The following is a 22,767-nucleotide window of genomic DNA, read 5'->3' on the forward strand; positions in this document are numbered from 1 at the left end:
CAACTTATTATTCAAAGGAAAACTCCTTTACTTATGTTCAGCCTCCATGACTTGCCAGTTCATCTGCTGGTCAACGTAAGCTGTCCCCAAGAAAATACAAAACCTTAACAGAGATGGGTTTTTAACAACTCAACAATGCTGCTCATGATGGGCAACTTTTCACCAAGAACACAGAAAAAGGCCTTTCAGTGCACTGAGTCTACAGTGGTCAAAAACACCACCTAACTATTCTAATCCCATTTTCCAGCACTTGATCTATAGTTGTGTAGGCCTTGGTACTGCAAGTGAACATTTAATTACTTCTTCAATGTTCTGAGGGTTTCTGCCCCATCCCCCTTACAGGCAGTGAGTTCCAGATTCCCACCACCCTCGGGGTGAAAAAGATTTTCCTCACATCTCCAAACCTTCTGTTTTCTACCTTAGATCCTTAAACCCAGGCATAATTGAACCCTCCATCCAAGGGGAGAAGTTTTTTCCTGTCTACCCTGTTTATCCCCCTGATAACATGACACATCCCAATCATGTCCCCTCTCAACCTCCACTGCTCTAAATAAAACAATCCCAGTCTGTCCTATCTCTCTTCGTAACTGAAACTCTCCAGCCCAGGCAACATCCGTGTAAATCTTTCCGTACCCTCTCCAGAACAATCATACCCCTCCTATAATGTAATTTCCAGAACAGCACCACAATACTTAAGCTGTGGCCTAACCAACATGCTATACAATTCCAGCAGAACCTTAAACTCTATTCCCTAGCTAATAAAGGCAAGTATCCTATATGCCTTCTTAACTGCTTTGTCCATATATCCTGACAACTTAAGGGACCAGTGTACATGAACACCAAGGTCATTCTGATCCTCTGTGTTTCCCAGGGTCCAGCCATTCAAGTTGTACTCCCTTGCTTTATTTGTCCCACGTAAGTGCATCACCTCAGACTAATGGATATAGGATATCTGAATGCACAAAGCCACTGCCACATTTTTTCTAGCTGACCTATACCGTTCTGGTCCAGTTTGCACTGTGACAATCCAGTGTTAGTTGCCAAAAATTAGGTCACAAATAAATACAGAAGTAACCTCCTAACCTAGAACATTAAGGATGTGCTACATTCAATATGTTCAATTCGATAATCTCCAATTGGTGGCTACATTCAATTCTATCACAGATTCGGTATAAAATTAAATGAGGGAGTGGGTAGCATAAAGTTATATTCCTCTGTTACAATAATGATTTGCGAGCTTTCTTTATAACTCTCGAGATTACAGCAACATGCTTGTTATCATTTGTCCAAACATTCACAACAAATGGAGAGATAAAGGAGTCAAAGCATCCTACTTAACAGGACCATCCTGGCCCTTTCATTGAAATGTGGAAGGAGTCAACCAGCCAACAAAATTGCAGGATCTATGTCCAGATGTTGACCAACACAAAGATTAATGATTGCATTAAAGTTGCCTCTTTGAGGAACCAGAAACTTAGACTTCGAAAGCAGTACTGGAACGGGGAGGGAGCTCTACCCTCTGGGATTTCTCTATCCTTCCCAAACAAAACCTGTGCAGTTGGGAGTATTATGTACTAACTAGGAACAGTGTAGGGAGTGCAGTAGCGATCTTACATCAAACTTATTTCTTTTCTTTCACTATTACTTGTACCGGCCTGGCTTCATTATTGATCTGTGTTCTTCTACAACTTATCACTTCGTCCATAATTGTCCTTCCACTTTGCAATGACTGACAGTTTTAGATTTGATTGGAATTGCTATTGAAGAACACTGCATAAATCCCCTGTCGTTCCCAATCATTCCAACTGACAGGAATTTATTCAGACCATGTAAGTGCAAAGTTGAAGTCGAGCAATATTCACATACAGCACCATCTTCGCTCAATGCTATGGTATAGCTGTCACTGACAAATGGTTATTTTTGAAGCCACAATTGCATATCAGTAACACGTCTGAGATTGGATCGATAAAAGCAATGCCCATTCATCGAGCCTTAAGTCCCACAAGCAAGTTTCTGCTGTTGATTGTAATTCTAAACAACAAGCTACATGTAAATAATCATTTTACTGTCACTAGGAATTAATGTTTATGAAATTGAGATTCGAGTGCATCTTCAAATTTCTTGCAGTTACTGGTTCTTACAAGACCTTCAACTGATCTGTGAATAGATGCATTTCTAAAGATAATGTTTCTAGTGTAATGTTAATTTATTCTTTGTTTTGATTTGCAGATGATTACACTTATTTTATTAAACAAATAATTAAACAAGAGTTTTCAGAATTTCATTATCCCAAAAGTCCGAGCTTGTTTGAACATTAAATGAGGTTGAGCTTTAGTGAACAGGTCCTGCATAATTTAGCATAAGTGGACTTTGATAGAAAGAAGGGCCTACGACAGTCGGGTTGGCAGGCTGCTGGCACTTCTGTGACTCCAGCAATCAAACTTGAAGAAAGTTTAGGAATTACTGGGGCAAGAGAAAAGACAAACTCCTCAGCACAATGATTTCCTTGGTCCCTTTCTACTTCTTTACCCACATGCTATCGCTGACTGACGTCATTTGAAAACAAAGGTAGACTCCACATGTACAATGATGGCAGCCAAATGTATCTTACACCAGTGTCAATAGATGAGAAGCTAGAAAAGCACATCAGGTCAGACAGCACCTACGGAACATGAAAGTCAACAGTGCCAGCTGAAACCATTTGTCAGGACTATGGGTGGGGCAGGGAAGGATAGGTAGGATCATGATGTGTGGGTGCAGGTACAGGTTATTGTGATCGGTCAGTGGGAAGGAAGGGTGGAGTGGATAGTATGAAGTTGGACAGGTTAGGACAGGTCAGAAAGCGAGAAAGAGAGGTAGGGCTAGACATGAGATAAGCCTGGGGGGTTGGGGGCAGAAGGGATTTTGAAACTGTTGACATTGATGTTGAGGCCATTGGGCTGTAAGCTTCTCCCGAACTTCAGCCCTCAAACCCTCTCCCCACAACAACAAGGATAGAACCTCCATAATCTTCACATATCACCCCAACAACCAGCATGGTGGCTCAGTGGTTAGCACTGCTGCCTCACAGCGCCAGGGATCCAGGTTCGATTCCAACCTCGGGCAGCTGGCTGTGTGGAGTTTGCACATTCTTCTCATGTCTTCGTGGGTTTCCTCTGGGAGCTCCGGTTTCCTCCCACAATCCAAACATGTGCAGGATAGGTGAACTGGCCATGCTAAATTGCCCATAGTGTTCAGGGACGTGTCGGTTAGGGACATTAGTCAGGGGCAAATATAGGATAATAGGGTAGGGGAATGGGTGTGGGTGGGTTAATCTTTGGAGGGTCAGTGTGGACTTGTTGGGCCAAATGGACTGTTTCCACACCCTAGGATTCTATGATTTCCAAACGCATCATCCTCTGACATTTCCACCACCATCTGACCTCACAACCAAAAAGATACTTCCTTCCCTACCCGTCCACTTTCCGCAGGACCGTTCATTCTGCAACTCCCTCGTCAACTCTACACTCCCCACCAACCTCTCCACCATACCCGGTAGCTTTCCCTGCAACCACAAGAGGTGCAACACCTGCCCCCACACTTCGCCCCGCCCCCCTCACCTCCATCCAAGGCCCTGCACATCATCCAACATCATCTATCGCTCCCGATGTGGTCTCTAATTCAAGGAGACTAAACGCAGACTCAAGGACTGGTTCGCAGACTATCTGCACTCTGTATGCATCAACCAACCCAACTTTCTGGTTGCCATCCATTTCAATTCCCCCTCCCACTCCCCTGGTGACATGTCCATCTTTGGCCTCCTCCACTGTCAGAGTGAGACCACACGGAAACCGAAGGAACACATCCTCATATTTTGCCTGGGAAGCTTACAGCTCAATGGCCTCAACAGCGACTTCACCAGCTTCAAAATCTCTCCTCCCTCAGCCTAATCCCACGTCTAGCTCCACCCCTCCCCTCCTTACCTCCCTGACTTGTCCTAACCTGCCCATGTTCCTACTCAGCTATCTGATCCACCTTTCCCACGGACCATTCACAATAACTCCCTATCTGCATCTACCTATCACCATCCCACCTATCCAGTCCTGAAGGGGGGCTTCGTCTCGAAACTTTGATTTTCCTGCTCCACAGATGCCGTGCTTTTGCAACTTCACATCTAATGACTCTGGCTTCCAACATCTGCAGTCCTCATTGTCTCCTGTATCTTACCACCATCTCTCTTGACCTCTCTACTGTCTGATTTGCTATGCTGCTCATTCAGCTTCAAGAACGAGGAAAGCAAAATCATTTTCAACTAAAAATTTAACAATACTAAAGCCATTGGCTTCATTTCCTGCTACAAACTCTCTTTGCTAGTTCATGGAACCATCCAGGTCCTTGATCATTGTAAGGCTGAACCAGGCTGTTTGTAACCTTGCTGTCCTATGTTACACTGAGCTGAGCTTCTGACCGCACATACTCTCCACTACCCAAGACCTCCTGATCGTTCTCTCAACTCAACTGCTGTTGAAACTGTCATCTATACTTTTGTTACCTCTAGATTCAGCTATTCCAATGCTCTTTTGATGAGCCTTCCACTGTGGTTTCCTTGTGCATTTGAGTAAATCCAAAATTCTGCCGGCCATATTCCAAGTTGAACCATCATCACAGTACTTGCTGCACTGTACAGATTTCCAAATTAGCAACACCTCCAAGTTAAAAATTCTCATCGTTGTTTTCAAGTCCCTTGATGGTTGGTATCCTTCCCAACTCTGAAACCGCCTGTATTCCTACAAATCTTTTTAAGATTTCAGGGTTCTCAAGTCTAGTCTCTCATGCATCCTTAATGTGCATCATTTTAGCATCATTTGGTGTGCTCTCACCTGCCTAGTCCTTCACCTGTTGAATTACCTTCTTGAGCATCTCCATTTTTCTACCTATCTCCTCCTTCAATGTACTCATTGAAACCCAATTCTTTGGTCAATTAACCTGTCACAGTACCTCATGGCTGAGTGTGAAATATAGTCAGGCGGCATTTCTGTGAAGTGTTTGGGACAATTTATAATGACAAGAACAGTAATTGTAGAAATTATCAATCAATGGATTCTTTGGATGTAATTCTGTATACTTGATAAGATGCTGGAAATATTCCACAAGCTCAATCTCAAAGAACTGAGTGAGCTCTACCATATGTCATAGGAAAAAACACATTCTATTCGTTCTCACTGAAAAAAAACTGGATTTCATGTTGACATGCTGAAGGCTTTCTGGAATATTTTAATTTTTTAACCACCTTTTTTGAAATAATGCAGTAGCTCCCAATAAGGCACAATAATGTAAGCTACTGAAGTATGGCCATTGCAACATCTTGCTAACACAACACAATGCCATCACATGCAGTGATATAATGTGTATAATTCCATGGATACAATTCAACAGTTCATGTATGTAAATTGCAAAATACTTTCATCAGTGACAGAGAACCACTTGGTGTAATCTTTGCGGTCTAAGACCCTGGAGTTTGGCTGCATAAAGTCAGATTATAATGCTGGCATTCAGTCAGCAAATTAATACTGGAGAAACTCAGAAGGTCCGGCAGAATCTGTGGAAAAAGAAACAGAACCCAATGTTTCAAGCTTGATGTGACTCTTCTTCAGAATTGAATTGAAATTATTGTCACGTGTACTGAGGCAAAGTGAAAAGCTTTGTCTTGCGAGCTATACAGGCATATTAGAGTTAAGTAGCATAGATAAGTAAATAATAGGTAAACAGCAACAAAAACAAAAACACAGGTACAGGCAAATGTTAAGAGTTTGTTGGACCATTCAGCATTCTAACAACAGTAGGGTAGAAACTGTTTTGAAACTGGTTGGTGCATGTGTTCAGGCTTCTGTACCTTCTCCACAATGGTAGAGATAGAACTCTGTTGGACTCAAAATATTAGCTCTGCATCCCTCTCCACAGATACAGCCAGACTTGCTGAGTTTCTCAGGCATGTTATCTGTTTATGACAGAATATTGACTAACTGATATGTTAATGCTAGCTCTGTAATCGATATCTGTGTACTTGTGTTATCTGTTTGCTCAGAGACTATTCTGCAAAGTGCAGCAACTGTAGATTCAGGCCATGTGATACATGGCCATGGTGAAATGATTCCAAGCAAAGTACTCACTCAAAGGTATAAATAATCATTGTAATTGTAAAATTTATATTTAAAGCAAGCAGCTTAAAGCAATTAGAAAACTAGCTCTGAAAGTGTAACTCCAACCTTAATTGTTGAATAACTAACTATAATATTGAATTAACAAGATTTGTAGTAATGTATCATGAGAAATTTCATTGTTGATCAATAATGTGTCAGGCTCCCAAGCTAAGGGTCACAGTAACCTCCTGAGCCACGCACTTGGACCTCACGCACTGAGGAGGAACCAAATGCCAGGGTCAGGTGACCTCAGAATAGATGAGTGGCAATGTGTGATCTTTCATTTCAGGTTTCATTTGAAGGTGAAAAAGCATCATTAACACAAAGGGACTGCATAGTGCGATTTGCTGTGCAGAAGGGCAATCTGTACTGTTTGGATTGCCCCAGGCCCTGCAACCCTCTAGAGATGGCTCAGACAATGTTCACTTCTCCATAACACACAATCCTATCCACAAATTACACACTGCTCCACTGCTTTATATCGCATCCCTTCGCTCCTAGACAAAAAATAAAGTCAGCCGCCTCTTGCGATCCTTCTCTCCTCTCCAGCCTTCTCTGGCCATCATACTATTTCGTATTCAACTTTATCATGCCAACTGCATTCATTACATCTCATAATGTGCTCACTTCAAGATTGTGCTAGACAGACTTACCGTACCCTCAAAAAGAAACTTATTCTAATCACTTTCTGTTGCCGCACCAGGTTCCAAAAGTCTGCAACTTCGTTAAACACCAAACATCACCCTGAACTTCTCAGCTCAGTAGATAGCGATGCAAAAATTACTACATGACTGAAGTAATGTTTGCTGTCTGTAAACAACATATCTCAAAAATCAATGGGTGAGTTTCCATAAAATGGTGTGATACGGTGTCTCAGTGGTTAGTATTGCTGCCTCACAATGCCAGGGTTCAATTCCAGCCTCAGGTGATTGTCTGTGTGAAGTTTGCACATTCTCCTCATGCCTGTGTGGGTTTCCTCCGGGTGCCCTGGTTTCCTCTCTCAGTCTAAAAATATGCAGGTTAGGTAGATGGTACTGCTAAATTGACCATAGCATCCAGGAAAATGCAGGCTAAGTGGGTTAGCCATGGGTGGGTCTGGACGGGATACTCTTCAAAGGGTAAGTGTGGACTCAATGCCCTGCTCAACACTGTAGGGATTCTATGATTGTCTGAAAACCTGGTATGCAGATAGTGTATGGCTTACAGAAGAACTGATGAGTTTTTGTTACTGATACAGACCCAGATTCTGGGACATTTTTAAAAAAGGATCCGTTCGACATTGAGAGACAAGGTGAATTGCCTTTTTTTTTCTTAAGAATGTGATGGATGATGAGGTCTGGAATTTGTTGACTGCTTTTGAATGGTGTGGATTAGCTGAGCTACTGTGAGGAATTTCTGATAATTGTCAAACTGTCAGCAAGGTTTTCAGAGTAGATTGTTAGATGCTGATTAGCCTGGATCTCTCAGTCAAATAGAAACTCTTAATAAAAAGCATGTTTAAGCCTTGCATTTACAGGGCATCAAACAGAAGGGAAAGACCTTAAGAGCTCTGTGATCATTATAAAATTGAGTAAAGACAGCTTGTCAGTGATGTAGGGTTTCTTCTTCAGTTTTTACATAAGATATAAAGCTATTTTTGACAGCTGCACTGGTTTCAAATGCCACTGGTAAGTGGCACAGAGTGTGTGCATGGACAAACTGGAAGCTAATATTATTTGGAAGTGATGGAAATTTTCATAATGACTGTACTAAGTGCTAGTTTCACCTCTTCAATCAGGAAAGCAATTGGATGACTTGCAAGAAGCTGAGAAACAAAATAAAAACTGCAATTCAGCTAGGGATGTAGATTTTAAGCATACTCAGATGGTTTCACCTATAGCATTGCACTATCCATGTCACAAAGTGAGGCTTTTCTAGTTTCAGGGGATTGTGGGAGCAGCAGCTGTCATCGTTCCATCCCCACCAACTCACAATCACCACCAAGGGACAAAAGGAAACAGACCAGATAGTGTTGCTGCTCAGGCCCCGGTCTGGATCAGCTCAGAGGAAGCAGGAAAGGAAGTGGTTGAGGATACTAACGTGATTATTCATTACTGTTAAAAATTAACTAAAGCAAAGTGGAGATGGGGCAATCTGTGTATATGCTGACATCACTGAGAACGGTACGAGAGATGTCAGCAGTGCAGACAACCTGAAAACTTCTGCGGCTAGCTGACATCATCATCCCTATTTGCACAGGTGGGGGGGGTCTAGAAGTCAGCTCATTGGCCATTTCGGTACTTAGAGTAATTACTCTGATTTGACTTTTGTTTTGGTGCAGTGCCGTCCCTGGTTCAATAAATGGAAGAAAGTTCGGATTGAAACAATTAGCGATCACCTTACATTTTTAGCATACATGAGATGATCTTAATGGAACTTGTCAGAGACCGTTCATAGTAAAACTGGGGTAAATCTGTTTATGAGTAACATTGGCAAAAGAGATCGATCAACACGAGGTATATAAAAATGGAGTTAATGCGATAGAGAACCAATTAAAAAAAAAACTGGCTGAAGAAATTTACCACCAAAAAAAAATCTATCACCGACAACCTAATGAGGTAAGGGGTAGCAAAATCAACACAAAAAGTTTACAATATTAAATAATAATGGGGGGGTGGGGGGTGGTCGTGATAAAAGTGGCTCCCTTGAAGACTGAAAATAGTGATAGTCAATGAAAATAAGAAATGGCAGACATATTGAATTGATTTTGTATCAGTATTTACAGTTCAGGAAGTAGATAACACAACAGACACCCCAACAAACTAATCCCAAATCAGGGACAGCACTTCATCAAATTAATAAGGCAAATTAGAACAATGGAAAATATAATGGTACCAAAGAACAACAGTCCACAGGACCAGACAATTTGTAACCCAGGGTTTAAAGGAAACAGGCGAGAATATTGCAGATTGTCTAATCATAATTGTGGTTGTGTTCGCCGAGCTGGAAATTTGTGTTGCAGACGTTTCGGCCCATCTTCAAATCTTCTCGCAAACTTTGTCTAATCATAACCTACAAAGGTTCTTTCAATTCAGGAACGACCACTTTACATAGAATATTGCATAGGCCACTCCACTATTTAAGAATAGGTGAAGAAGAAAACAAGGGAATTATAGAACAGCCAACCTAATAATTGTTATCAGAAAACTATTGATATGTGTAAGTGAAGACGATTTGAACATCTTCAATTGATCAGAGAGAATCAGTATGGATTTATAGAAGGGTAGGCCATACTTGAGAAACTGGATTGAATTTTTGAAGAGGAGATTATGCAATGGGTAAAGAAATATGTGATGTTATACTAACTCCCAGGGGAAACTATTTCCTCAGGTTATTGAGCTAAGAGTTAGAGGCTAAAGATCAGAGCCAGACTTTTCTGGAGTGAAGTTATGGAACATCACAAAAGGCTGTCTAAGTTCTGACTTCAAAGAACATCAATGATAATTTTAAAACAGATCTGAATGATTTTTGAGATCCAATATCATAGCTCATGCAAGCAAGCTGAATGGGTGCAGTTGTAATGATCAAACTGAATGGCAGAACAGGCCAATAAGGTTGAAATCCTACTGTTGTTCCTACATTCTGGTCTTGTGGAAACAGAAAAAAACACATTGCTGAAGTGCCACAAGGTCAAGAGATCATCTTCCATTAGCATGATGGCAACACTGTGATGTAAACTACGACTCCAGACTCTCATATAACCTAGGTGTTGTCAACACACATGTAGAAGCTGCGTTTATGCCGACAGAAATGCATCATGATATATTTCCATCTGCAGACAGCAGGATTAGCAGGTCTTTCTTACCTGGTAGTTCTGGAGCAGGATCAGGCTGAGGTAGAACTCACTGAAAGCCAACTTCAGGTCACGAATGTTCCTATGCTGCACACGTTCCTTATGGGAGAGTGGGAACACAGTCCTCCGTTGGCGTAAGTTAGAAACTGCATTGCGGTCCATCTGCACCTCAAGTGTTGACTGCAGCTCATTCTGAAGTGTAGCAAATCTACGCTGAGCCTCAGCAAGCTTTTCTAAAAAGTAAACAAACAATCTCATTAGAACAGCTCCTTTACAATACTTGCACTACCTTCCCTAGAATTGTCCTTACTTTAATTCATGAGCTTCCTTTTTACCATAAACACTATTTATGAACTCAACCATGTGGCAGCTACAGGCATCGTCGTTTCAGAACCCATTATTCTTGAATGAGATGATGTCGGGAACTAAAAAGCAAAAGAACTGGAAATGTTGGAAATCAGAAACAAAAACAAATTGCTGGAAAAACTCAGGTCTAGCAGCATCTGTGGAGAGAAAACAGAGTTAAGGTTTCGAGTCCAATAACGACTCTTCAGAACATGGTCAGATGAACATGTGACTAAAGAGACTGTGCAACAGGGAGGGAATTAGATTTTTGGACCATTGGGGTAAGTGGGACCTGTAAAAGATGGACAGATTGCACATGAACCGGAATGGGTCCAATATCTTTGCTGGGATGTTTGCTCAGCTGCTGGGGAGATTTTAAATTGATTTGTCAGGAAGATGGAGCACTGAACATCTATATATATAGTCGGGAGCAAAGCCCAATCAGATGTAGAACGCTAAGACAGTCAAGTGAGTGGAGAAGACGTGGGCATAATAAAGCACATGGGAAATTTGGAAAACAAAATTGTATCTATTTTAATGGAAGAAACAGGATTCTAGCTGTGGAGCACTTCAACTTTCCTAACATTAACCTGGATCACTTTAGTGTAAAAGGAGGAGATGGGGTGGAATTTTAAAGTCCACCCAGGAGAACTTTTTGTGCCAGTACATAGATAGTCTCAGTCAAATGGGGTAGTGCTAGAGCTGATACAAGGGAATGAAGCTTACCAAGTGGTTGAAGTGTCAGTGGAAAACCATTTTGGGAATAGTGACTATACCTGTGCAAGTTTCATAGTTATAATGGAAAGAGTTAAGGATAGTGCATAAGTTAAGTTTCTAAATTGTGAGAAGGCCAATATCAAGGTATTAGACAGGATGTGGAAACATTGACTGGGAGCAGCTACTTGCAGGTTGGTCTATATTTGGAAAGTGGGAGTCTTTTAAAAGTAGTTCAATGAAATTTCAGGGCCAGCATGTTCCCTAAACAGTGAAGGGCAAGGGCAGCAAGTCCAGAGAACCGTGGATGTCAATGGATATTGAGAGTTTGCTGAAGAAAAAGGAGGAAGCACATGTCAGATATCATGCATGAAAAACAAGGAAGGCCCTTCAAAAGTATAGAGCGTAGCAGGTTGCTTAAAAAAACTCCTTAAAAAACAAAATTAGGAGAGTAATGAGGGGCAACAAAATATCTTTGACAGATGGAATCAAGAAAAGCCTCCAACACTTTTTAATAAATATATTAAAAGTAAAATAATTACCAGTGAAAGAGTGGGACGTACTAGAGATGAAAGGGGTGATCTGTCTGTGGGGCCAGTGGATGTGTGTGAGTCTTTAATGAACACTTCTCACCTGTTTTCACAGAGGAGAAAGACATCATTAGGCAGGGATCTCAGTTGGGATGCTAAGGTTCCAGAGCATGTTCAGATTAATAGGAGGTAGTGTTGGATGTTTGAACAGGCATATATGAATGATTGATTTATTGTCACTGTATTTTATAGTAAATTATACAGTAAAATATAGTGAAAAGGGTCAACTGTTGCCACAATTCATCACTTTTGAATAGTTCAAGAATAAAAGAACAATAAATTATCACTGAAAGAGAGTCTATCTTCATTCGGCGGCCTATGCCAGGAGTCCTAAACCAGCTCACCACTGATACCTGTTCCTTCACACTGCCTTGCCACCACCTGTGCCAGAACCACCAACGTAGGAGTCACCACTCTTCAGATGCCATTGCTTTGTCGCTGGGCCTGCCTCGCTGATGCCACTACTAAGTCCTGTACTGATCCCACACTGGCCCTGTGACTAGCAATTTTGCTGCTGCCGCTGCCTCACTGATGATCAATAGCCCCTGGCTCTGGCCTACTGCAACAAGGAGCTGCTGGCACCACCTCATTGATAATGCAGTTCTAGGCCTACTGTAACTGTAACCAGGAGTCCTGGCTCTGCTGTTGCCTCGATTCCCAGAGTCCCCATTCCAGGTAAACCACAATGCCCCACCGCTGCCTCCAATGTCAGCATTTCCCATTTTGGGCCTACTGCAACCAGTAATCCTTGGCTCCGCTGCCAGACCAGGTGGCTGCCACACCAACAGTCACGCTCAGGCCACCCTCCTCTGAGATGCTGCCATACCTACACCACCAGCTTGAAAGCCCCAGTGCCACAGCCATCTCTGATTGTTAGAGGAGTCTTGCTGCCATCACCAGCCCATACTGCCAGGAGGACGTACCTGCTGCTAATGCTTCCGCCTCAGAGAACTGTGCCTGCTAGTGCCACCTTCAACCGCTGAGAGGCTGATATGATGCCACACACAGCTCGCTTTCGCTGCTGCACTAATGCTGATGACTAACCTGCTGTAAACTACTCCAAACAGAAGAAAAAAAGAAAGAAAAAATGGAAGAGAAAAAAAGAAATAAGCAGACGGGAGCCGATGAGCCCCAGGAAACTGTCTGTTTGCAGTTCTGCTACTCCACTGCCATCTTGTGTTATGGGTGCACAAATCCCCTGGGATGCATCCAAGGCTGGTTTGGGAGGCAAATGAGGAGATTGCTGGGCCCCTGGTGGAGATATTTAATACTTTGCTGGTCACAGGTGAAGTGCCAGATAACTGGAAGATAGCTAATGTGGTTCCTTTGTTCAAGGAGAGTAGCAGGGATGGGCCAAGTATTACAGACCAATTAGTTTTATGTCAGTAGTAGGAAAATTATTGGAAAAATTCTGAAGGACAGGGTCAATCAATACTTGGAAAGGCAGGGTTGATCAGGAACAGCCAACGTGGATTTGTTAGAGAAAGAAGTAGATCCTGTCTGAATAATTTAGTTTTTTGAAAAGGTGACTAAATATATTAATGAGGATAGTGCAGTTACCTGGTTTATATGGACTCTAATAAGGCCTTTGACAAAATCCCATGGCAAGTTGGCAAACGGAATCCAAAATTGGCTTCCAAATAGGTGGCAAAGGGTGATGGTGGACGGTTGTTTTAGTGATTAGAAGCCTGTGACCAGCAGTGTAGAATGGGGTTTGGAGCCGAGATCCTTGTTGGTTGTTATTTACATTAACAACTTAGATGTGAATGTAGAAGGCACGATTAGTAAGTTTACAAATGACACAAAAGTAGATGGTGTTGCTGATACTGAGAGGACGGTCTCAGGCTACAGTCTGATATTAGTCAGCTGGTAAACTGGACAGAGCAACAGGAAATAGAGCTTAATTCTGCTAAATGGGAGATAATGCATTTTGGGAGATGTAGTAAGGGAAGGATATGCGCTTGAATGTAGGCCTCTAGGAAGTGCTGAGGAATAAAGAGACCTTTGTATAAAAGTCCATTGATACCTTAAGGCAAATTGGATGCTTGCATTCATTAGTTAAGCATAGAATATAAGAGTAAGGAAATCTTGTTACAACTTTATAAAACATTAGTTCGACCACAGATAGAATACTACCAGTGGTTCTGATCACCACACTTTCAGAAGGACATGACTGCCCTGGAGAAGCTGCAAAGAAAATTCACGAAGACATTGCCAGGGGTGAAAAGTTTCAGCTATGAGGAGCGACTGAATAAGCTGGACTTGTTTTCCTCGAACAAAGGAGGTTGAGGGGGGGCATCTGATTAAGGCATATAAAAGTATGAGAAGCACAGACAGTAGATTGTGGGAATCTTTTCCCCATGGCAGATGTCGAAGACCAGTGGATTATAAGGTGAGGAGCAAGTGGCTTAGAGGAGATATGAGAAGGAAGTTTTTTACACAGAGGGTGGTAAAAATATGGATGGCGGAGGCAGAAACATTCAACTTTTAAGAAGCATCTGGATGAGTACTTTGAAGTTGCTAACTTCAATGGAAAGAAGCGATAAAGTTAGGTACTAATGGTAAGGAACTCTAGCTCTCAGGTATTTGAAATGGAGATACATGTTCTCTTCCAGTGCAAGCTTGTAGACAAAGTTTTTGGAATAGCAGTAGTGGGTCTACAAAGGATGGGTATTTCACAGAGGTGTTGCCCTCTCGTACCCTCAACTACTACGCTTCAGGAAGAAACCTGTCAGAATGAATTGCCTTCCCTAGTAGTTGGTCCCACAACACAAATAGCTTTGTGCTGCCTTATTAGCGAACTGGTTAGGAATCACATCTGCAAGGTTTTTGGAAACAAGCTAAGATTCTTGTTTCAGCCTGTCAATGCATTTTTAAGGATCAACATTTGTGAATTCCCTCCCTTCTAATAATGACAGTGAATTCGTCAAAGTATTTTATACTGGAATAAAAGACAAGTTATATTATGGCTGTCACATGAGGTCTCCAAATGTTTAACTGCTCACCTGGAAGCATGACAGTGTGACCGAGGATTCATATTATGGTTTAAACACACCAGCATAAAAAGAATGAAACACTTGCAATGTAAATTTGTAGTGGTAAAACAGTGTGTTTTAGAATTACCAAGGGAATAACTCCCTGATGCTGTGAAACATATTTCACGTACATTGCGACAGCTTATATTTATACAGGACCTTTAGGGTAACGGAACATCCCAGGCCACCTCACAGGAGAGTCATCAAACAAAATATGACACCAAACCATTAAAGGAGATAAAAAGGTCAGATGAGCAAAATTTTACCAAACAGTTAGATTTTAAGGAGAAGTGAGAGGGAGAGAAATGGAGAGATTTATGCAAAGCTTTCCAGAGCTTAAAGCCTTTGCAGCTAAACACACAGCCACCAATGGCAAAGAAACTAAAATCAGGGATGATCAAGAGAGCAGCATTAGAATACAGATAGCACGGAGGTTTGTGGGCTGAAGGAGCTTGTGGAGAGAGGCAGGGACAATGTCATGGAGACATACTTAAAATATTATAATTTTAAAATGTTCATCTGGGGGCCAATATAAGTCAGTGAATACAGGAACAATAAGAGGACAGGTCTTGCTCTGAGCTGGGGCACAGGCTTCTGATTACCTCAAGCCGATGGAGATCATGTAAATAAGCTTTTGTAAAAGCATGTATGAGAGACAAGCCAGGATTTCACTGATATAGTGGAGTCTAGAGCTAACAAGTGCACAAGTGAGACTTTTAGCAGATGAGGTGAACCAGGGGCAAGTCCGGTGATGTTATGGAGATAGAAATAGACAGTTTGCGATGGTACAAGTAAAACTGGAAGTTCGTTTCAGCATCAAATGTGATACTGTGGTTTGTTGCAAGTGATAGTGATGGAATCTGTAGTTAGGGAACAGGATTTGGATTGGGCACCGAAATCAATGGGTTTAATTTCTCCTAATGTTTAATTTGGAGAAAGTTTCTCTGCATCTAGTTCAACAATAAGAGTACAAAAATTACCATGTGGCAACCAAAGCTGTCAGACTGCTGATCTTCTCTTGATGAAAATATGAATCTTGTGGTATTATCAAGCATGAACATCACACAGCTTTTTATTCACAAATGTAGTAACAACTTCACACTCTATGGTAAATATAAATTAAAGCCTTCTCTGCATAATGCCAGAAATAATAAATACTCATGAAAGTACTGCAGAAACATTCAAAGAAGACTTTGACAAGAAAGACAGACAAAAGGAATAGGATGAGAGCAGACAGCACTAGTTGAAGAGTCAACACAATGTATGAATTTCTTAGATGTTCTCAGAGATAGTAAACAGCAGAAGACATGATTTGGCTCTTTAAATTATTAAAACAAATCTTCCACTTCTTGTCTATCCCTTGTCAGAAATAGAAACAAAATCAGTGCCATTTTGCTTTGACTGCATTATAAAGTTTCAGCATTAAACTCTGTAACATACTAGAAATGCTGTCTTGCCATATGCATTACTTACCAAAACTCAGTTACAGGTCGTTCTGCTATAACGCAAATTCGTTGTAATGCAATTGATGAACTGGGGACACTGTTTCTAAAGTGCAAACATTTAAAACATGTGTTGGCTGTAATGTGATTACATTGCCAACACTTTAAGCGCTGCTTCTAAAGCACGATTTCTCTATAATGCAGGGTTGCACAAGAATGCAACCATCTTGTTATAGAAGAACCACCTGTACTAATTTGTCGTAGAGTGGTCCCTCAGCTTAACATTTTTCACTTGGTGCTCGATTCTTTAAACTTACTCTATTAATATGTTGGCGAACTTCACTTTTGAAAGCCAAATCATTGCAGAAGGCAAGATTGTTGTTTAACATTAGATGAGGAATTTCCTCAGTTGAGTGCAACATACCACAGCGAACTTGTATTTCCAAATGGCGCCACCTGGTCCAGAAATCTATTTTGGAAAGGCTGCAGCATGTATTTGGATTTAATCAACAAAGCCTTGCAGAATACCCTCAAAAGATCCCAAATTTCCAGTTAGCAGTGATTAGTTCTTCAGCTCAATTGCTTGCGAGTTAGTTGAGTCAGTGTTGAATGTAACTGAACTGTGGCAAAGGAACTTCGCACAAAAACTTTGCACAAAACGCTCCAAAGTCCAGAAACAAAAAACATGAAATACTAAAACCTGCTTAGTGATGATGGGTGTAGTTTCAGCTGCTTTGTCTTTCTTGGCAAAATTATCCAAGAACACACCATTACGCATATGGGGAGGTATCAGTGGCCAGTGAATAGGCTCCAATAAGATAACGGAAAAAGCATTCTGAATAAATTTTCATTAGCGATGGAAACAGCTCAGCCAAACTAATGACCTGATAGTTCAGTAACTGATTAAAAAGTAAACATGTCTCAATTTGTTTTCTTTCAGTAACAGAATGGAGTAGAATAATAGAAATTGTTTGTAAGGAAAAACAAATTATGTTTAAATATTGTATAATTTATTGATGAATGTCAGGGCAATGTACCGAGATTAGGATTTGATTAGGAGTAGTCAGCATGGCTTTGAGAGGGAGAGGCCTCACAAATTTGTTAAGAGAGTTCTTTGATGAAGTGACCAGGAAGGTTGATGAGGGCAAGATGATAGTTGATATGGATCTCAGTAAGGCCTTTGATAAGGTTCCACATGGCTCTGGAAGGTTAGATCGAATGGAATCCAGGGGGACCTGGCAAATTGGATACACAATTGGTTTGATGATAGGAAACAGAGGGTAACAGTGGAAGAATGCTTGCCAGACTGGAGGCCTGTGAGTAGTAGTGTACCTCAGGGTCGGTGCTGGGCCCATTGCTGTTTGTTATCGATATCAATCATTTGGATCAGAATGCCCAAGGCATGATTTGTAAGTTTGCAGATGACACTAAAATAGGCGATCTCGTGGACAGTGAGGAAGGTTCTCAAATTGCAGCAGGACCTTGATCAGCTGGGGAAGTGAGCAGAGAAATGGCAAATGGAGTTTAATATAGATTGCATTTTGGAAAGTCAAATCAAGGTAGGAGTTTCATGGTGAATGGTATGAGCTTAAGGAGTGTAGTGGAGTTCAGGTGCATGGTTGTCTGAAAATGGAGTCACAAGTAGACAGGGCAATGAAGGAGGCTTCATCAGTCAGGGCATTTAAGTTGGGAAGTTATGTTGCAATTATACAGGACATTGGTAAGGCTGCATTTCGAGTTTTGTGTTCAGTTTTGGTTACCTTGCTATAGAGGAAGGGTATTATTAAACTGGAAAGAGTGCAGATGAAATTTACAAGAACGTTGCAAAAACTCAATGGTCTAAATTATAAGGAGAGGTTGGACAAGATAAGACTTTTTTCTTTAGAGCATAGGAGACTGAGGGGGGACTTTATAGAAGTGTATAAGATCATGATCGGAATGGATAGGGTGAATGCACTCAGTCTTTTTCCCTGGGTTGGGAATTCAAGGACTGGAGGGCATCACTTTAAGACTAGAGGGGGAAGAATAAAAGGGAACCTGAGTGGCAGCATTTTTTTTTACACAGATGGTGGTACACATATGGAATGAGCTGCCAGCAGAAGTGGTTGAATCAGGTATATTAACAACATTTAAAAGTCATTTGGACAAATACATGGATAGGAAAGGTTTAGTAGGATAGGGACAAGTGCAGAGGAATGGGTTAGCGTGGATGGACATTTTGGTTAGCATGGACCAGTTTGTGCTGAAGGGCCTGTCTCTGTGCTCTTGGACTGCGACTCAAAAAAACTAACTAAACTAGCCAAGGGGCAACTCACACTTCTCAGTTTAATATCAATGCCTGAAAAAAAATCATAACACTGTCCATCAAGAACAATGTAGAACTGTATCCATATAAAACTAAAACATACTTGTCAACATAGCTTTCAGTGAACATCCTTATAGATCAATGCCTTCAATTCATGAGGAAGTCTTCAAAGATGGATAATCATAAAACCAATCAGATGTTGTGGGATAATTAGAATTTCAAAATGTTTTTGATTTACAATTGGACAAGAGAAAACACTATGCATTGTGTGGGAATGGAAGACCGAATCGAGTGTGACAGGACTCAGTATGGGCCCCTTATTGTTTCTAACCGATATGGATAACCAAGAGGCAGTAACCTGAAGCAAACTAGATTTTTTTTTGAGAAGTGAAACATGTTGCTGAAACTTTCTATTTTCTTGCACTCATCAGAAAAAAAATGCAAGAATGCTGAATTTGAAATAATCATAAGAGTTTGGACTTCATGGGCTGAGTACTACTTATTTTGGGTTACTTGCAAATTTCTTTGAGTTTTTGGAGAGATTTTCACTGTGAGGCTAAGCAAGATCTTTTTGCTGACTCTCACCAAACACAGCTCATTAATTACCTCTGTTGCTCCTGTGGTTTCCCTTTTGTCTGATTCTTGACCCATCTTACCTTGTGGTGCACCGGGAACAACTCACCACTTGTCACATATCCCAGAAGTGACAGGCACCCCTAATGCCAGCACCATCTTTCAAAGGCCATTGTGCACCTGGTCAAGCATTGTCAATCCAGACATCCTGCTGGCTAGATCAGTTCATAAGCAGGACATCCTCTTGCCCCTGGACGAACAGAGTGGGCCATCACACCAGACCCTGGCAATCTGCTGAGGCAGCCACCTGGCTCTGTGCAGTCTCAGTCAGATAAAGGAATGCCAGCGTAAGCACTGCACGCTTCTCTCTTATACCTCACATTCACTCTTTTCTCTGCTACCGTACCTAAATCCCATGAAGGCTCCTGCTCTACCACTCTACCTACTCCCATCAGCATCCTCTCTTACTCCCAGCAACAGGAATTCTGCATAGTCCCTGTGTTACTCAGAGCACCTCCCCATCACAAGTAACAATTCATCACCTGCTTTCATCTCCTTTAGTACATGCCCCTTCCACTTTCCAGGACGAATTCCAAAATACAACAGAAATTGTCAATTTGGGGTGAGCGGTCCAACATTCAATTCCTCTACCATTATGAGGTCAGCACCCAGGCTCTGATATCTCAAGCAGCTGACTGATCATGCCCAAGCCCATTGACTGGTATTCGAGACTACCTTGACTTACTGAGTCATAGACCCGCTGACTGAAGCCTACTTCCCTTGACATGACTGACAATCTTCCAAGCTTTGTGCCTGTGCCAAACTGCAAGACAAAAACAGCAAGACTGAGAGCCTGATATCTTTAGCTGGGGGGCAAAACCCAAAATGGCAAGGCAGTGATGCTGTGAGAATCCAGGTAGGTGCAATGAGATATTGAGGGCAAACAAACTGCCTGGAGCTTATTTCAGTCCATCAGTTGGGTAATGTCCCAGAATGTTCTTGCTGCTGATTATGACAAGAGGTGCCATTGTGCCCCAAGGTGCAGAACTGAAGTGCAAAAGTGTAGTAAATGAAGATGTGCCAGCAGGATTTTTGGAGGCTGTCACACATTGGAGCCAATAGACATCTATGTGGGGTGCATGTGGTAGGTACCCGTGGAACATGCCCAGAGATATTGAAGCCTGGTCTCTAACTTTAGAGCAATCAACAGGCTGAAGTTGCCAAGTTGACAATTAAGATGTCCAGCTTGTTTGAAGCATTTAGTACAAAACATAGGCAGTATACCAATGAGGTGAGTTGTGGCATGAAGGTGGCATTTAATAAACGATAATGCCTCTTAATTGGCAATACATTGCTGCCAAGCGATAAACTTGCCTTTCTGAACTGCAGATCTATAAAAGATACAGCAACATTGAGGTAGGCCTTGCCAGGCTTCTCATGTGATTCTGCCACAAATCTCACCATAGGTCATGCCCCGAAGGATCCTATAAGATTTTGCCCATCTCTTTTCTGAGTCCAAACTGTTTGATTCAAATTCAGCTTCACTGTATTTGTCCTGACAAGTGCAACAGGAAAAGCATCAACAACATAGCTCTCTTTTCTGAAAGAATGACGAGGAGATGGATATGGAGAAAGGAAAATAATTGCATTTATAATAGCACCTTTAACATTATCAGGTTGTCAGACCCTCAATGAAATACTTTTGGAGTACACAATAACCAAACAACACACACCAAGATCCCACAAATCGTAATGCGACCCTACCCAATATTCTTAAATTAGTAAGAAGTGATTTGGTCGAAGTATAAATATTGGGTCAGGACAAATATTGCTTCTGCTCTTCGTTGAGCAGTGCAGTGGGGGTCTTTCCATCCAGCCGAGAGCCTAATTTGGGCATCACTTTAGCATCTCACCCAAAAGATGATGCCTTCCAAGAGTTGTGCACTCCCTCAGTGTTGCGCTGAACTGTCAGTCTGGACGATGTGCTCAAGACAGTGGAGTGGATCATGAACCCATTACCTTCTGACTCAGGGGCAAGAGGGGTTGAGCCATGGTAGATTTAAAAATACCCCAAAACTTTAATTTCTATAGCATTTCTCACAACTTGAGACAGCCAAAGCACTTCACAGTGAATGGAGTACCTTTATTGTTTAGGCACTGTTATACAGGAAAATATGGCAATCAGTTTATCCTCAAATGGATGCTAAAAAGTTATACTCAATACTGTGAGCGCCTAGTTTGTGCACTGACAACCAGAACAAGCTGCCTGGTCGTGTCTGTGCTAAACAGCTAGACAAGATAGAATTACTGTGAGCCTCAAAGCTTTGATTGAGGGAACACAGGCAGAAAGGCAATGTAGGGATACTGACAGCAAAGTAGGCACAAAGTGAATGAGCATTGAGAATGAGCAAGCAGCCCTAAGGTGCACCCATGCCCAATCCATGAGATGGGTGCCTATTAGCAGCATTCCAAAGACAGGGGCATGTACTCTCTGAAGTGCAGCACTGAAGTACAGAACCTTATTATAAGTGGATTAGAGATGCGCCACAACGATGTGGTGAGGATGGCAGGCATTGGATGGCATGGTCTGTGGACAGTGGGTGTTTTGTGGTTACTTCCTATGCAGTGTATCTTGAGTGTGTCTTGGTGGCTGGTGTCAAAGATAGAGATTTAAAGGAGTAAGCAGCAAGCTGGAGTCAACAGGTAACTGCTCAGATTTTCATGTCAGGGATTGTTGGCATCTAATTTTTATCTCGTGAGTGGGAGAATGGGAAAATGCAAAAATAATTGGGGTGAGATTAGATAGTGATGAGTAGTTAATACATGCTAACAAATGCAAGTAGGCTTGTTGCTATTTAATGGCAAGAATGTTATCCTGTCATTCAACATTTGGCTCGACTTTGTGATTCTAAATGTGGAGAAGCTCTTTGTTGGCCATCTTACATGATTGCCCCAATTTTAATTCCAATGGCCATTTCATTCAGGGGCTGGGAAAATTCTGATAATATTAAGTTATTTTGCTTCTTCCGCTGAGTATATATTAGGAGATGACAGCAAAAACTGTGCAGTGTCCTGACCAAGCTGCATTTGAATTCTGTTCAGTTTTGGACACCAAGACACAGGAAGAAATTTAAATGGCATAAGGAGGTGGTACAATATTGATCGTTACCATCAAAGACTGATCTATGAAAAATCATGAAAATCTGCTAGATTTAAAACCGTCAAACAGACTAGATATTATCTGAGTAGACAAGATATTAGTGATTCAGTTAAGGTTAATTTGGATCAATATTTCAACTACATAATGATACTAGAATAAGATGCATAGGTAAAAGGAACATTTAGGATAGATCTTAGGAAGCACTTTTTATGCAAACAGTGACCACTTGGAATAGACATCTGAATAGGGTAGTGCCAGTGAAGACTCATTCAAGACACCAGTAGATGACAAAGTGAAGTTGAACTAAGGGAGACAGAATAGATTTCTTCAACTATATTTATCTTGTGGTCTCAAAGTGTTTAAATACTCAAAATTCAGTCTACAAATTAACAGAGTGACACTCCAGTTATTTAGAGAATTACACATGATTAAACATGAGTAAAAAATCTAGTGTAATGAGGGATTCAATCACATCATGAGTCACAAGAGGAAAGCCTAACTGACTTATAGACGTCTTTTACAGCCAGAGGTTAAAATTGCAGTCTTATTCCTCATTCCCACCCATTTATTATTATGTTTTTAGATATATAGC

General features: G+C 41.4%; 1 protein-coding gene across 1 annotated transcript in view; it reads right to left on the reverse strand.

Annotated features, from left to right (window-relative positions):
• The window catches only part of LOC140479588 (solute carrier family 53 member 1-like), a 309,449-nt gene that overhangs the window by 106,826 nt on the left and 179,856 nt on the right, over positions 1-22,767 (reverse strand). The window contains exon 4 of the mRNA XM_072573401.1: positions 10,024-10,244. Coding sequence (XP_072429502.1) covers positions 10,024-10,244 — 221 coding nt within the window. The remainder of the gene's footprint in view (positions 1-10,023; positions 10,245-22,767) is intronic.

Source organism: Chiloscyllium punctatum, chromosome 7 (assembly GCF_047496795.1).
Source record: "Chiloscyllium punctatum isolate Juve2018m chromosome 7, sChiPun1.3, whole genome shotgun sequence".
Lineage (NCBI taxonomy): Eukaryota > Metazoa > Chordata > Chondrichthyes > Orectolobiformes > Hemiscylliidae > Chiloscyllium > Chiloscyllium punctatum.